Raw genomic sequence first — 17,277 nt, forward strand, 5'->3', positions numbered from 1 at the left:
CATTCTGCTTTCCTAAAGTGACCCACTATCTAGCTAATAAACAATACAGCAGACAGGGACTGATTCACATTAGCTAGTTTGCTGCACACCTTTTCTGCTCAGAAGTATTTCCCACATTATAAAATAAATGGAGTGAAATCCGCAGTAACTTACAACTGACAACTGACATTAGCTAGCAGTGTTTGCTAGCTAATGTTTCTCAGCTAGCTTAGCTACCTAGGTATGGTCAGGTTGGTTAGTTATGATACATAACTAGTAAGCTAACAAGAGGTGTTACCTCTAACATTAGTTGTGACTAATGACACGACTTTTGACTACTAACAAATCCCTTAATTAAAAGCTATTCATCAAAAAGTCGTTCAGTAGATGTGCTGAAAATGTTTAACTTTTTTTTTTAACTGGCCATTTACTGTGCAGCAGGTGAAGTCGTATGAGTACTGTATGGCCTACATGACAGTGACACATCATGGTGTAACAAGAGACCCCTAGTCTTATGCAAGAGTCCTACATGATAAAGCCTATGTGGGCCTACATGACAGAGAGGACCCCTAATGTTATATAATAGTCATTACCAACCATGGCTTAGCCTACATTACAGTGGCTTTGTTTACATGCAAAGATTTTTGCCAATTCTATTGAAAACATTCCGTTTACAGATTCAGACTAAGGTGTTTATATGCACACTCTATTAAATAATCTGATGGAAAATCTTCATTTAGCTCACTACGAGTAATCCAATCAAAAATTATGCGCATGCTTGGAGTATCACCTAGATTAAAGGTTACCATGACAGAGAACATCACGTGAGTGAGAGTGAGATGAGTTTTCAGTTGGCGCACTTGTGTTTTTTGTGTTTTTAAAAAATATTTAAAAATTTAAAACTTTAAAAAATATGTCAGACTCAGAAAAATGTACCCCAGATGTACTTATTAAAGAAAGCAGAGAGGAAGATGTTGTGTTCTGAGACACAAGATGGACGCCCGTCCCTCCGCCGTCTTTAAAAGATCAAAGCATAAACTTCATCTCCTCTGCAGACCAGTTTCTGCTCCGCCATATTGAACATTATAAACTCTTGCCAGAGCTGTTCGTGAGTTGTCTGCTTTTGCTATGATGTTAACACACATGCGCAGAACATACTTACATGTTCCGACTGGAAATGTAAACGGATACAGGCATTTACAAGGTTATTATTCTTCTATTTAACGGATTATTTAAAGAATTACCCACCTCGTGCAGTCGGATAGAAATTATATTTCGAATGGCCCTGATCGGACTGGGAAATTCCAATTGGAGTGTATACATAGATGTATTCTATTCCGACTGAGCTATTAGTCGGAATATTAGTAGATTATTATGCAAACATGGCTAATGACACATGACAATGTAATAAAAAGTTCCTTCACGTCATGTGAAAGTCATTACAGTGACTTAGCCTATATGGCAGTGGCACATGAACAGTGATAGATTAAGATTAAGTGACCCTTATTAGTCCCACAACGGGGAAATTTCACCTCCGCATTTAACCCATCTGTGAAGTGAAACATCACATACACACTAGTGAATGCACACACATTAGGGGGCAGCACATTTGCACAGATCGGTGGCCAGCCTTATCTACAGTGCCTGGGGAGCAGTTGGGAGTTAGTTGCCTTGTTCAAGGCACTTCAGTCACTTACTGTAGGCTCAGGGGATCAAACTGGCGACCTTCCAGTCACAGGACTGGTTCCCTAACCTCCAGCCCATGACTGCTGATATAGGAGCCCCCTGGCGTTATGTGACAGTCTTACATGATACTTCTCAATGTGGTTAGAGCCCTCCAGCGTTATGTGATCTTCATTACAATGGCACATGACCGGTCCTACATGACAGATCCTACATGATGGTAGCACCTGGCATTGTGATACAAGCCCCCTAGTGTTGTGTGACTAGTGTTGTACATAGTAGTGGCACTCATACAGAGACATTTTGGTCAGACATGGTTTTTTATCCATTCTCATTTTATTGCCAGCTTCTCCTTTTGCTTTGCTTCAGCAATATTTTATTTGGTATGAAGATATATATATGTATATATATAAATAATCATGAAGTATCATTATTTTCCTATCTTCATACCAAATATACATATATATATATATATATATATATATATATAACAAATCCTTGTATCTCCAAAATAACAACTTTACAGGAGAAGGAAAAAAACATACTTTACTTTTAATGTAAGTCATGGAATCAGAATTTTTTCCACATCACTTTAGGCTGTTTCTTTTGGTTCATTCATCATGAAATTTACGTACAATGTAAAGGGTAACAGGTACTTTAAAATTATTTAGTAGTATTATTTAGTAGTAGCTAAACATTAGTGCACTGCTGTTCAAAATGTAGCTAAAAAGTAGCCACTACTCTTTCTGGAAAAGTAGCTAAATTGTAGCTAGCTACACATTTTGGGAAAGTAGCTAACTATTCTTCAGTTGCTGTCCCAACCCTGATAACAGTAAGACTTCAGCTTCAAAGACTGTAGGGAAACCAACTTACTAAGTGCACTGAAATAAGTAATCCAACAATAATAAGTAATTACTGTTCTGTGTATTTATTTCAGCAACAAATGTTTCAATTTTTCTTACACAACTTAGCGAGACTGATGAAGATATGGAATGTGTCTGCATGCACAGTAATTAAATTAGAAACAGCGCAATGAATCTATGTTACTCAGAAAACAGAGCCAAAGCTAGCATTAGCAAGATAACCAGCGTAAAGCATTATATCTGCTGAAAACACATTTCATACTTTAAAACGTATTTAACTACAACTCATTTTAACAACGTGATGATTCTGAATTTACCGTAAGACCGGAACGTAACTGCTGCACCATTTAAGGTGGAATGGAAAATTTGAATAAGAAGCTGCTGGCAAAAAAAGTCAACTTCAGTGTCACACATTCACCATCATTTTGCTGTCTTTTCTGTAAACTTTGTTCAGATTGTTTTTTGTTGTCAGCTAAATTCAATTCAAATGAGCAGTTGTTTTTAGTTGGCAGAACTAGTTTAGTGCTAAGCCAGTTTTTATTTTAAAGTGCCCATTGTTTCCAAAAAATATAAGTAAAATTAATTTACTTTAAGATCAGTTTTTATTTTTATTCAGGGGTACTTTTCAAATTCTTTTTATGTCTAGTGCTATTCTGTGTGTATACAATATGCCTGCCATGGTTATCAGTGTACTCCTGGATTTTGTTTTTAAGTTGGAAGGATAAAAAAAAAATAAACTAAAAATATAAAGCCACACACTACTAATGTGCTGTAATTAAAAGGCTATAGCACTGTTACCATTATTCAGTGATGTGGCCTTAAAATAGTGAAGAATGCATAGTGACTTGTTCAGGACTTGAAGACTAGGACTTTTTACTTGGGACTTGACTTCAGACTTGCCTTCACAGACTCAGGACTTAAATCTTGACTTGGGACTTGACTCGGGACTTGAATGTCAAGATTAGAGACTTGTTTCCATCACTGGTGTATTTTATAATAATATCCATAAAACAGAGTCAGTTTTGATTATTTTATTTGTCACTTATGCTTGTGTAATGCAACAAAAATTAACAGCATTAAACAACAACGTAATAAAAGAAAAACATAAGAAATGTTTACACTTTTTTTTTCTTTCAGGTCACTTTTAAGCGATGGCACAAACTGTGGTAAACAAATCTGAAACCTGGATAACTAGATATGCAAAATATGACAGGATCATTTATTCAATTTATTGCAGATTATGCAAACAGCCCATTTGAATGCATAGGCCAGCAATGGGTGAACCTTAAAAGTAGCTAAATTCACTCATTAAAAGAGGTGTCTACAAACCTTTGGACATATAGTACCGATAGCATGTTTTTTGTTACATTTTACTTGTTATCTGGCTAGCTGTTCTTTGATACGCCTAGCTTTTAGCATTACACATGAAAGAGTCTCCACAAAGCTCAGATCAGTTTGTTAGCAAAATAGACATTCTGCATAAAGCAAAAAGAAAAGTCATGACTGATTTTTCGGTCAATTTAAAACTTTTTATATGTGACAATTGCCGCATTTTTTTTGTCTATTGTAACCCTTTTCTTGTCCACAGATTCAGTCTGTTTATCCAGTAGATAAACATTTCTGCATATGGGGAGCTATCTCAAGAGCTTGCATATTACTGTTGTTTTTTCTTTGATTTCTTCACCCTATATTATCTAATTTCGATGTCACAATCATCACCACCACCACCAGTATCATCACACGGTGGCTCATTAGAACACAGTCATTGATCTTTCCCTTATGAGTAAGAGATTGAATCTGTATTAGTTTTAGTGATTTTATTGGATGTCCTGCAATTAAGGATGTAAGAAAATCACTCATACCCAAATCTGTACCTAGCCATTACCTTAACAGATTTACATAATTACAGATTATGTCCTCTGACTCAAATGGACTGCTATGAGACAGCAAAGGTATTACATTTGCTTGTGAATATAAACAACACTGTTGCAGTTTGGACAGTGATGCTCCACATCTTTACATGAGTCCACACAGAATGGGATCAGACAACATGGCCAACACCTACACAGAGACAGACCAAAAAAAAAGTCAGGAACTCATAGCATTTTCAGATACCCTATTTATTTTTTTTCTCTTACTTCAACTGCTCCTCCTCTTCTGTTTGTGTACTTTTACATTATCCATTAAATGCTTAATTTCTTACCCAACAATGGCAAGACCTCCACATATGAGCCATGTTAAAAGTCCAGGGCTATGCTCTGTCCTAGTGATGACATCCTGTTGACACTGAAGACATCTACTCTGTCCAGGCACATCACGCAGGTTAGGAAGATTCACTACTGTTACAGCTGGAATAAATACATATGATATATATAGTCACATGATTCCATGTCTCTTACTCTGTGCTCACTCTCATCTAATCAAAACACTGATATAGTATAGACAAGTCACGATGCAAATCACGTATCTACAAGTTTGTTTGCTTTCAATATTACACAGCTGTTAATACACTTATTTGAATATGTCAAGCTCTAGAGAAAGTTATTTTAATATTGCACTTTTTCTTACATTCACAAATTAGCTACTGTTGCATTTGAATAGGAAAGGCACATTTCAGGTGTAGTCTTATAGATTTATGTAAACACTATGACTGCATGAAAGCCATTATGGTTTAAATCCCAAAAAAAACGTTAGTCATTTTTTTGCAAGATGCATTTTTGTAACTCAGAACAGATGCAAAACATACTTTTTTCCATACATAACATACATGACTTGCTTATACAAACTTTACTAGGTTGTTTTGAATTAGCCATTACTAAATCTTTTGAACATCACTTGTTTATAGAATTTTCTCTCATTTGAAGTTTTCAAATTACTGGCCTGTGAAATAACCATGCCCAGGAACTTCAACAGTGTGGTGGTAGACTGAAGTCTAGTTTGGTTGATCTGGTTCCTTGCATTAGTGTTACGTGCCAGTGTTGCACGTTTGTTTTTTTTTTCCCTTCCTCAACCAGATTAGATGCAGCTGTGCACATGACGGATAATTGTGGACCCTGTATGCATGGTTGTGCTTCTTTCTCCTCTCCACCAATCGGAGTGGCGGATTCCTGCTGTGGGCTGGGCCTTGGCGGATAAAAGGATCACCTGTGGGCGGTTATGGAGAGAGCATTCAGCATGTCTGAGACACCTAGCGAAAGTCTACCATAGTCCAGTTGTGAAGAAGTAGTCAGTACCATGTCTCTCTTGTGTTCCGTCTCTTTCTCTGCTTCTTTTTCCCCTTTCCAGCGCGAAGTGTGGGCAGGCAAGTTGGGCGCGCCTATACATTTGCATTCATTATAGTTGCTGGACTGTCTAGACACACTAGGTAAGGGGCGATGCCACCCGCTGTATTTTGGGACAGGAGTAGATTTATGGTTAGGTAGGTTAGATTTGTTCTTTTTTTGTTCATTTCTTTGGCACCGTCCACCTTTGTGGCTGGTTGGACTTTATTAGTTATTGTTTTGCATATTGAATGCTTGTTTTAGTTTACCTGTTCTCATAAGTGATGCTCCTGTTATGTGCAGTTATGAGTGGGAAGCAAAGTAAAAATTTTGATGCAAACATTACTATTGTGTGCTGGTGCCCTTCCCTCCATTCCTGCTTTACATGCCATGACATGTTATTTTGTTACTCCTCCTCTCCCTAGCTACATCTGAGGGGAACGTAACAATTAGGGTCTGTATTCATACACTGAGCAAAAATTTCACTCTATCAAAGGAACATAATGAAGGAAGGTGCTCAACTCGTTGACATTCGTCCTTCTGTACACACTGCCTAAACGCTTCAAGTCTGCTATGGACTTTTGGAAGGAAGTTTTGGAATTACTACCAAGTTGGGAGATAACAATGAACACAATGTAATTCTGGCTGCAATAAAGTGGCAAATGATTATATTGGTTAAAGTTCATCAATTCAGAATTGATTAAAAAATTGATAACAAATAGCAATAGTCTCCTAATCTAATTTCATTTTACTGACTGAACTAAATCATATTACATGGAACTGACCCCAACCCTGGCCTTTTACATGATCACAAAAGGTATGCACTAAATTAAAATGTTCTTCAATATTTATAACTGCCTATACCCAGAAACAATTGTGTCAATAACTAGAAGCTTTGGTTGTTAGTGAAACTTACTTGTAGCTACAGGAATAACTCCAGGGTTTACTCCAGGACTGGGACCTTCAGTGGAAAAAAAAAAGATTACTCAATTTCAAAAAGTCACAATTTTAACTATTTCATAGCAAGTACCTCCAATTATTATAAAATAATTTAGAGCATAACTTCACTGAAAGACATTTAGCCATTTGCCAAAGTAACAGTGCGTAGTTCCTGAGCAGTGATAGGCAACAGTACATCAGAATGAATTATGATTAGGGCTATCACAATTGCTCAATTGTAATAATCGCTTGATTGAAATTACCTGAATACATTATGTTCTCAATGAATCGGCTTAGTGATTAGTTTGCGATTTGAATAATACACAGGCATACCCACAGGTCATTAAAAGGTTATTTTCTCAGTATGAAGATTCTCCACATGATGGAGCTATTAGCACTTAAGTCACTTTGTGTTATTCACTGAAAAAGAGGAATCCCAGCATGACATCATAAATGTACATGTTTGTAGTAATAAATTGCATGTATATAATATTAACTTTAAATGTTTGCTACAAATTGCATTTATGTGAAGTGTATATACATTAACACTTAATTAGGTCTAGGGTGAACAGCTCAGCCTAACAGGCTAACAGCTTACTCCAGTAGCATTCAGCTAAGCGTTTACCAAAGGATGCACACTGCAAAGTAAGTAACATAAAAAGTAACAAAAAAAGTACAAATATCTGTCTGAGCAGAGCTGGTGTAAGTAGTATTAAAAATGGCAGCATTGTTCAATATAATTTGCAGGTACATGTAAATACACTAATTGATATATTGGTATGGAAACAGTTACACTTGGTAGGAGAGGTGGAAAGCATTGTGGATTCATACTTGAGGTACCATGACACCAGCAGAAATTAATGATGCATTTCTTGATGAATTTTCTGATGAATATCACATTTTGTGATATTCCTTTTAGACAATTTTATGTATGTAGATAGATTGTATTTGTTATATTGAATTGCTTACTTTGGTCTATGTTGATGTTAGTTTGATGATCTTGTGAGAGCCATTTAATACAATAATATCTATAGCTGCAGAGTTAAGTTTCACTCCAGTTGATTATAGCTTCACTGTGCTGCCCATTAACTGCTCAGTAACAGTTGAAACATTTCCAAGTAAAAGTTTGAGGTATTTGTTGATTAAGGATCATTTAGACCTATCGAGGTAAATTAATACATTTATTGAAGTAAGGTGATGTTAGAAGAAACAGACTTGAGCTTAAAAATTAATTAGGTATAAGTTTATTATTTAAGAGCTCTGGCAGGTTTGATTACCATTTTATTATTTTATATAAAATATCACATACTGTAGTGAATTTTTCTTTTCTCGTAGCGTTTTCTGGAAACATCAGAATCACAGCTTGCCTTTCAAAATGGTGATGTGGTCTTCTTAATGATGTAATTGAATACTATGAATAAAGACTTTTTTCCTACTGTGGATGAGTTCAGCTGGCCTGAAACCACTGGAGTGAAACTGCAAATGTAAATCAGCGGCTCTGCAGTCAGACCCTTCACATTTAATATGGAATATGAATATTTTAGGCTGCACCTGTGTGCACAAATTTTGAAGCTATGATCTTCAAAGCTTCCATGTAAAACTAAAGGAAATGTCAGTTACATGTCATTCAGAGTTCACCAGTCTTATCCACAAAAGGTGTGGCTGTAGGTTTTTTATTCACAAAGCAAGAGCACACCTGAGTCCACTTATTCAATCAATTGGTCTCAGGTTGAAATGAAAGCCTGCAGCGACACAGGCCCATTGCAAATAATATTGATGACAGCTTTTCTATTTCTTTGGCAATATTAGGTGCAATTTGATTCGGTCACTCTCCATATTTGTGGTAGCTAATGTACGCTACCTCTGAAAACACAGCAGCCCAGCCCAAACCCGTAGATCACTGCAGTGTCCTTCCCAGTGTGGCCCAAGTGGAATTAGCTGAAAATTGTGGGGTTTAGTTACTCTTTAAACAAATAAAAGTGACTTTTGAAGCTTCTTTGTCAATTTTCATTATCAATTTTGAGCAAATGCTATCACTATGGCAACATTATGTGGCTGTCTTCCACCACTGGTTGTGTAACATCACCATGTTAAACCAACTCCACAGTAAGGCACAGAACAATGCCTTTTTCAATGCCGACATGTAAACACAGCATTATCCTGCTCAATTGTTTCAGCTGAGCTGAAAAAACTTCAGTCTTCAATCATTTACCCCAGACATTTACACCTAGTGCTGTACAAGGTTTATTGGTCAATTTCCACTGTGGTATGCTATCAGTTATTTTATAGTTATCTTCCTCTCTATAACAATTTCCCCAGAACATAATACTCCAAAGTTGGCCACTTCAACCTGTAACCAGGACCTCATAAAATTAAATTCTGGCTATCAACTGAGATAAGACCAACTGGAGGAGTATGCGTGGGAGTGGGGCGTGAGGGGTATAAAATAGTATTTATACAAACATGCAGATTTTTCTCAAAACAAAATACAAAATAATACAATAATTTTGTACTATTCGTAGTACTGTAGTTAATATTATTTTTCAAATATTCTAAGACCACCTGAGCTTAATAAGATGTAGGTGTCAGGAATGGATTTGCGTTGTTGTTAGCTTTGGCCTTGTTTTTTGATTTTGTGTTTTCATAACCTCACACAAACACTGTTGTTGGGTGTTTTCTGTGACAATTTTATTTGTTTGCAACTTTATCATACTGTATATAAATGGGGTAAAGTGGTATTAGTCAACTTTCATGTAATTCAAAAATGGTGGGACTCACCTTGATACATTGCAGGCTGGCCTGACTGAGGTGCAGGTCCAGGGTATGCAGGAAAGCCAGCAGTAGGAGGGTATTGAGCTGAAGGGTAGCCAGGATGGATCCCCATGTCTACTCCTCCATAATTAACTGGAGGTCCTGGGTAAGGTGGGGCAGCTTCCTTAGGGAGTTCTCCGTTCTTATCCATATTTAGGAGCCTTAATGAGAACATATACAATTAATACAAAAAATGTCTGGCTATTGCACATGACATTCAGTACACTGTGTATTTTTGTTTCCATAATAAAAGCAGAGGTCACCTAAGAGAAAGTGCCTTTTGTTTTTTTTAGAAGGGGAACTGTGGTTATTTAAAGACAGAAACAGAGAATCCAGTGTCATTTAATTAAAACTGTTCCCTATTTTTATTGTATTACTCTTCCCATGTCACATAAACGAAAAAATATTACGCTTATTATATTCCTAGGCTGGAAAAAGTACACACAAACTGTATTTATGTATGGTAATTTGTCAAAGTGTAAAAGCCAAAAATGCACTTTAAAAGTTAATGTATAAAGAATGTGTAAAGCTAAAAAGTCAATATTTTATCATATAATATTCAAACTTTTCTTTTTTGTTGTTGTTGTCTTGTGGTGACTTATGGGTGGTCCCCACACACAAATTAGCCTAGTGAAGAAAAGTTTAATTTTGGTTACAAGTTTGGTTTCTGTAATTCTGTAAAAAAAGATTTGTAGTAGGCCCTTTGAAGGTTTTAATTGTAATTAAAAATTGTTTAAATTGGAGTAAAAGTATGTTTTTTTTCTTTCAGAATTTGAATGTCTCAGTTTATAAATCTTAAATGATTTAAATTAAACTTTCTGCCAGTAAATGAAATATGAGTCACAATGATATCTAGACCTATGGAACAGTTAGTTAGTTACACACAACATAATCAGGGACAGTACACACCCCCAGCACAGACTCTTCACATGCCTACCTTTAGGCAGACGTTACAGGAGTGTAAAGTCCAGGACTACAAGACTGACAAACAGTTCCTATTCACAGGCCATCAGGCTTGTGAATACCTCACTCACTACCTCTTCCCCCTCCCATTCTGACCAGTTTAACTTTGGCCAACCTTGCACTCAACAACTGCACCTTACATACACTGTACTGCTGCTGTCAGAACATTACTGTTTACATCTATTACTTGCATAGAACACTACTGTTTACTGTTTACATCTGTTACTTGATGCACTTTATGAACAGCTGCTCTACATACTTGCACATACGCGCATGTAACTTTAATTTTCTTTCAACTTTGCACATAAAACTGTACTTTTTTACTATTGTTTTTAGTGTTATTCTTATATTTTCTGAAGTCTGAAGTCCAAAGTACCAGATTATTTTATATATATATAAAAAACCTCCAAAATAGTAACATTACAGGAGATGGAAAAAAACATACTTTACTTTTAATGTAAGTCAAAGGAACCAGTCGGTCCGGTTGAACCAGCGGATTAAGTAGCTGATGATGCTGTGCCTTGTTTCTACCAGGCTACTTATGGTCATCTCTCCCGCAGTAGGCGGCAGAGCTTCGAGAGAAAAGGAGACCCCGGCAAGGCGCGAGAAGGAGCAAAACGGAACGAGTCCCTACGTTAATGTGACAGGTTGAAAAGCCATTTGAGTTGTGTTTATAAGAATAAATCTGCTCTCTATCCACCCGTTCAAAACAAAGTTTTGTCCCGACAGCAGCGGTATATATGTATATGTATAAGAACAGAATTTACACACACAAGCTGTGCCCTGATTGGTGTTCTTGCTTCACGCTTCTTTTATTTTGATATGTTGCATTTTTATACACACACAAACCAAAAGGAACAACAGAGCTCTCATAATGTAGTGGCGTAAAAAGTAAGATATTTGACTTTGAAATGTAGTGGAGTGAAAGGAAAAAGTTGCCCAAAATAGAAAAACTACATGAATTCAATTTACTTAAAGTTACAGTCCAAACAACTAATCTCACTTTTCTTTTACAAATTTATAACTGCTATAAATATTTACGTTTGCTAATAGATGTAGAATGTAAATAAATTCTACAGCTTTTTCAAAAATCCTGATGTAAGTTGCTCTGGTGGCTGAAGAGTGAGACTGAAAGGGGACATAATAGAGTCTTCCTTATGTGTCTCGGTGTAGTCCTGTCTCTAATACAAAAACATCATTTAAAAAAATACCACCGTTTAGATCCTCACAGGTATTGCTTGGTATTATGTTATTATTTCTTACCTTAGAGGAAAAGCAGTAGATGAGATTTTGATCTGGTATTCCTCAGAGAACAGGATGCAAAGTGAGTTTGAGTCATGAGCAGTAAACACAGCAAACATGGGTGGAGAGAGGAAGTCAAATGAGGAAGTAGCATTTAAGAAGTAAAAAAGAAGGTGCTTACAGTGTCAGTACTTACAATCATGACATTTCCTTTTGAAAATCAGTCCAGATATATATATATATATACACACACAACTTTAGAAACATTGATATGAGGATTTTAGTCTCAGAGTGGATATTGGTATCAGGATTTTAATCTTAAGCACAAGGCCTTATTCATTGTCTGAAACCAAGTTATTATATGGTACACAGAACTAGCTATTAAGCAAATGTAGTAAATAGCTTGATTATAGGTCAGAATGGTGTACTGGCACAAATTTCTAGTACTTATTTTTATTGACTTGATACATTTCTATCAAATAAGGGTATTTATGTCAAAACAAAGCACCATTGTGTTTACATTTACAGTGTATATTTCTCAACTGTTTATTTAAAATCGCAAAGCCAAAATATAAGAGTTTAAACAAACAAAAAAAGACATTGGCACAGAGAAGCTAACAAACAAAGATTTCAGCAGCATCTCTGAGCATACAAGGTTTATTCATGTAGAGAGAGGAGAGAGAGAGAGAACAAATTAGCAATCACTTAGCTGGAAATTGAGGATGTGACAAAAGAGCAAACTATGTCACATTAACTATGAACCTTATTGTAATAGAAGTCATGTGAAGAGTTACTTCACTGAAGTGTGCGTAGATGTGTGTGTTTCTGCACATTCTGAACTCATGACTAATGCACGATTGTGACTGGAATTCTGACTTGATGCAACAGTATATTTGTGTTCCATTTCACTTGATTTGGAAGTAATAAACATACAATTAATACTTGGCAAATAAGAATTCAAATTCAGATGAGAAAATATGAGAAAACACTGGCATAGAACTCTATAGCAGCTTGTTGTATGCTCTCTATGATCTGAATCAGGACTGTTATGACTAGTTCATTCTAAACCCAACTCAGTTTGCCATTGTTATGACCCCACGTTTTGTCTAGGGTATGTGGGACTAGTAACATGTGGCATTAAAATACTGAACTGGTGAGAATTGATTAGAATCGTGAGGGACAGACCAATGTAGAGCTTTTGAAGCCATTTTTATTAAAACATCAAGATAACCGGATTGCTGTGATATCTAGTACCACACTGGAAGAGTCAAACTGGATGACACCAAAGAAAAGAACGAATCAAAACCAAACCACGCTTACCTACCCTGAAACAATATTAAGAAAATATTTGAAAAAAAAAGAAAAAAAAAAAAAAAAGCCAACTACTCTACACTTCCCTAGCCAGTAACCAAAAGTACATGTGGCAGTGCCCGCCCCCTGACCTAGGGAGCCAGAGTAGATATCTATGTGGTGCGAATGTATAGGCATGCCCCTCTTACCTGTTTGAAACCCTAGGTGGCACAAACAATCTCTTGTAAAACAAAGTTAAAAGTGTGGAGGTAAATAACCAAAACTAAAGTACTTCCTTTAAACATACAAGACTATCTTACAAAGTTAAAAGAAGCACTGGTAAAATATCTAAATCAAAGCACACTCCCAACACAAGAGATTAAAAAGTCTAACTAAAACAGCACATAATCAGTCCTCTGCCTCTTCAGCCATCTTGAAGGCCTCTTTTAAAACAGGCTCCTCACATGGTTCTCACATGACTGGTTCCAGAGGAGGTACCTCTGAGAAGGAAGAGACCAAGAGAGAGAGAGACAAACACAAAAAACCATAATATGTGCTTACAAGAAAGAGCCATTTCAAAGTAAACAGTTAATTAAAGTATTAGGGTTTATTTTATTTCAGTAACACTGCCCATATATCAAGCTTGAAAACAGGCTGTGTGTCTTCTTCTTTTGGCTGCTCCCTTTAGGGGTCGCCACAGCGGATCATCTGCCTCCATCTTGCCCTATCCATTGCCTCTTCTACTTTCACACCAACCATTTCCACGTCCACCTTCACTACGTTGGCCTCGACCGATCCGGTATAGCAATCATATTTGTGATCCGCATGATAGTTTTGGCACAAGTTTTACACCGGATGCCCTTCCTGACGCAACCCTTACCATTTATCCGGGCTTGGTACTGGCACCAGAAGTACACAAAGTACACCCCTAATGGCTGGTTTGAAAACAGGCTGTATTTCTACAAATAATTTTTACATGGTTTTACAATTCAAAGTTAAGAATTGAGCTCTTGCAACAACAAAAAAAAACAGCACATATTACATTTTTTGTAAAAATCATAAAAAGCATGGGTTGGCATTGTTTGATGCAATTTTTTTAAATGAAGGGGGTTACTAAAATGTAAATAAAGCATATTTTGGCTCTTTAATGTAAAGGTTTGTACAAAAAAAGAAAAAAGAATTAGGATATTTTAAGATGGATACTCTTATACAAAAAAAATGATGGGATGCTGTCCAAAATGTAAAGCAGATTGCTCTCCATGGCATCTCCAGACTCTGTCACGTCTGTCACGTGCTCAGTGTGAACCTGCTTTCATCTGTGAAGAGCACAGGGTGCCAGTGGCGAATTTGCCAATCCTGGTGTTCTCTGGCAAATGCCAAGCGTCCTGCACGGTGTTGGGCTGTGAGCACAACCCCCATCTGTGGACGTCGGGCCCTCATACCATCCTCATGAAGTCGGTTTATAACCGTTTGTGCAGACACATGCACATTTGTGGCCTACTGGAGGTCATTTTGCAGGGCTCTGGCAGTGCTCCTCCTGTTTCTTCTTGCACAAAGGTGGAGGTAGCGGTCCTGATGCTGGGTTGTTGCCCTCCTACGGCCTCCTCCATGTCTCCTGGTGTACTGGCCTGTCTCCTGGTAGCGCCTCCAGTCTCTGGACACTATGCTGACAGACACAGCAAACCTTCTTGCCACAGCTCGCATTGATGTGCCATCCTGAATGAGCTGCATTACCTGAGCCACTTGTGTGGATTGTAGAGTCCGTCTCATGCTACCACGAGTGTGAAAGCACCACCAACATTCAAAAGTGACCAAAACATCAGCCAGAAAGCAAAGGTACTGAGAAGTGGTCTGTGGTCCCCCCCTGCAGAACCACTCCTTTATTGAGTGTGTCTTGCTAATTGCCAATAATTTCCACCTATTGTCTATCCCATTTGCACAACAGCATGTGAAATTGATTGTCAGTGTTGCTTCCTAAGTGGACAGTTTGATTTCACAGAAGTTTGATTTACTTGGAGTTATATTGTGTTGTTTAAGTGTTCCCTTTATTTTTTTGAGCAGTGTATATCATTCAGTATTAATGGTGCCTTTACAGATGTTCATGTCACCCATACTATGTGCACTAATGCACCCCCATATCATCATAAATACTCACTTTTGAAATGTGCACTGATGATAAGCTGAGTGGTCTTTAGCCTGGAGGAGTCCGTGATTTCCCAAGAATTGTTGATTTGTTGGACCAAAGGACAATTTTCTACTTCTCCTCAGTCCATTTTAAATGAGCTCAGGCCGAGAGGTGGTGGCAGCATTTCTGGTTCCTGTATATATATATATATTTTTTTTTTGTATATATATATTTCCTGTATATATATATATTTTTAAACTTGCATTTGTGGGGGTAGCAATTAACTGTTTTCACAGGCAGTGGTTTTCAGAAGTGTTCCTGAGCCTGTGCAGTGATTCTACTACAGAATCATGTCTGTTTTCAGTGAAACCTGAAGGCCTAAAGGTCATGGCCAGCAAATACTGGTTTTCAGCCTTGTCCCTTATATACAGAGATTTCTCCAGATTATCTGAATCTTTTAATATTATTATGTACCGTTGATGATGAAAAGCAAAAAAAAAAATGTATAAAAGTGCAACAATTCAAGATTTATTTGATCATGCTGTCTTTCACAGAGTGGTGAACACCTCCTCATCTTTACCTCTGAAAGACTCAGCCTCTCTGGGATGCTTTTTTTTTTTTACAACAATCATGTCACTGACCTGTTGCCAATCAACCACCAGGTGTTTTCTTACAAAACTTTACCTGCCTTTTGTTGCCCTCGTCCCAACTTTTTTGGAACATGTTGTTGGCATCAAATTTAAAAAGGGCATATATTTAAAAAAAAAAAACAATAACATTTCACAGTTTTAACATTTAATATGCTGTCTTTGTACTAATTTTCAATTACATGTTGGGTTTAAATGATTTAAACATCATTGCATTTTGTTTTTATTTAAATTTTGCACAACGTCCCAACTTCTTGGAAATGGGGTTGTAGTCTGAATGAGAGAGAACTGATGAAAACCATCAGCAGTGTGATGTCATGCTTTGTAATTATGTTCAAATTCCAGGGTCTTTGGAATGTTTTATACCAGTAAATGTTTTTTCTCCTAGAACTGTACATCCAACCCAAGAACCATTTAGGAACCTTTACACCTACTTTACGAACTGTAGTCATTGTTTTCATTGTGAAGCTTTGCATTTGCTTTGCCTCATGGTAATTCTCAACCCTGTTTTTTTTAGTCCTCTGTCACTGACCTCTTGTCTCCTCTGTTGCTGATCTGTGTCACACAACCCTAAAGCAACATTCAGTAAAAAAATTCTACCTTAAAATAAAGCATTAAAATCATTTTCCTGGTACAATGACTTAAAATAGTGAGAGTAGCATCTCTTTCACTGCTCTATAGAAAAGCCTACAAAACTCAGTTGCATTGTAAATGAGGGTGGTCTCCCTTAATGTACTCCGACAAGAACTGCGTAACTCTTCATGGCAATACAACACATACCACCAAGTATGAGTCTTCAGCTAGCAGAAGTTGCAAAGTGACTAGGAAAACCTTGTTTAACTTTCTTTCACTTCTGATGTTGTCATTGCCGGTTCTGTATCCTACAACTTGATGAGGGGGACAAAGCAGTATTTTTATTTACAACAGTGGTGTAAAAGTGAATTACAATCTGCAACTGTAGGAGTTCTCTATAGCAAAAAAAAACTAATTCTTGCATAATGATGATTTAATGAACCTACTATTTAACACAGTTTATTAGACACAGCACTTAGTATACCCAGATCAGTGAGGCAGTTAGAACCCATTACCTCACTGCACATGGAGCTAATGGTCCTCAAAAACATTTACTTTCATAAAGATTTCCATTATTTTTTTGCCCATATTTTTTATGCTTTTAATTCATTCTTTCTTCAGCACAAATGCACCTTCATTTCTCAAAAATCAAAAGGACTAAGCTAGTGTATTCTTCAAGATTTTTGTGTAGCGAGATGTTCTGCCACCAAAATTTGTCATGAAATGCAATGTATATTTTAATTTAATGTTTTAAATGAAACATCTAAATGAAATGAAAAAGAAAAAATACCAGATCATTTGAGTGTACGCATGCTGTCAGTAACCTTATAAATATCTCTGACTCAGTAATGGGATTTTGCTTTTGACAAATGAGTAGCTTATTTTATCCAACTAAAGTAAAT

The 17,277-nt window shown here is 36.8% G+C and overlaps 1 protein-coding gene across 2 annotated transcripts; it reads right to left on the reverse strand.

The window, feature by feature from the left end:
• Positions 1–3,541: 3,541 nt before the first annotated feature.
• Positions 3,542–12,097, reverse strand: LOC108438899 (lipopolysaccharide-induced tumor necrosis factor-alpha factor homolog). Of its 2 annotated transcripts, XM_017717014.2 has the most exons (5): positions 11,762–11,906; positions 9,503–9,696; positions 6,702–6,746; positions 4,729–4,873; positions 3,542–4,586 (listed from the first exon to the last, which is right to left on the reverse strand). In XM_017717014.2, the coding sequence occupies exons 1-5, from the start codon at positions 11,857–11,859 to the stop codon at positions 4,481–4,483; spliced, it is 588 nt and encodes a 195-aa protein (XP_017572503.1). In that variant the 5' UTR covers positions 11,860–11,906; the 3' UTR covers positions 3,542–4,480. The 2 variants fall into 2 exon arrangements, with proteins under 2 accessions (XP_017572503.1, XP_017572504.1); XM_017717015.2 differs by lacking the exons at positions 3,542–4,586; positions 4,729–4,873 and adding an exon at positions 5,485–5,669 and having other exon boundaries at positions 11,762–12,097.
• Positions 12,098–17,277: the final 5,180 nt, after the last annotated feature.

The sequence above is a fragment of the Pygocentrus nattereri genome, chromosome 14 (assembly GCF_015220715.1).
Source record: "Pygocentrus nattereri isolate fPygNat1 chromosome 14, fPygNat1.pri, whole genome shotgun sequence".
NCBI lineage: Eukaryota > Metazoa > Chordata > Actinopteri > Characiformes > Serrasalmidae > Pygocentrus > Pygocentrus nattereri.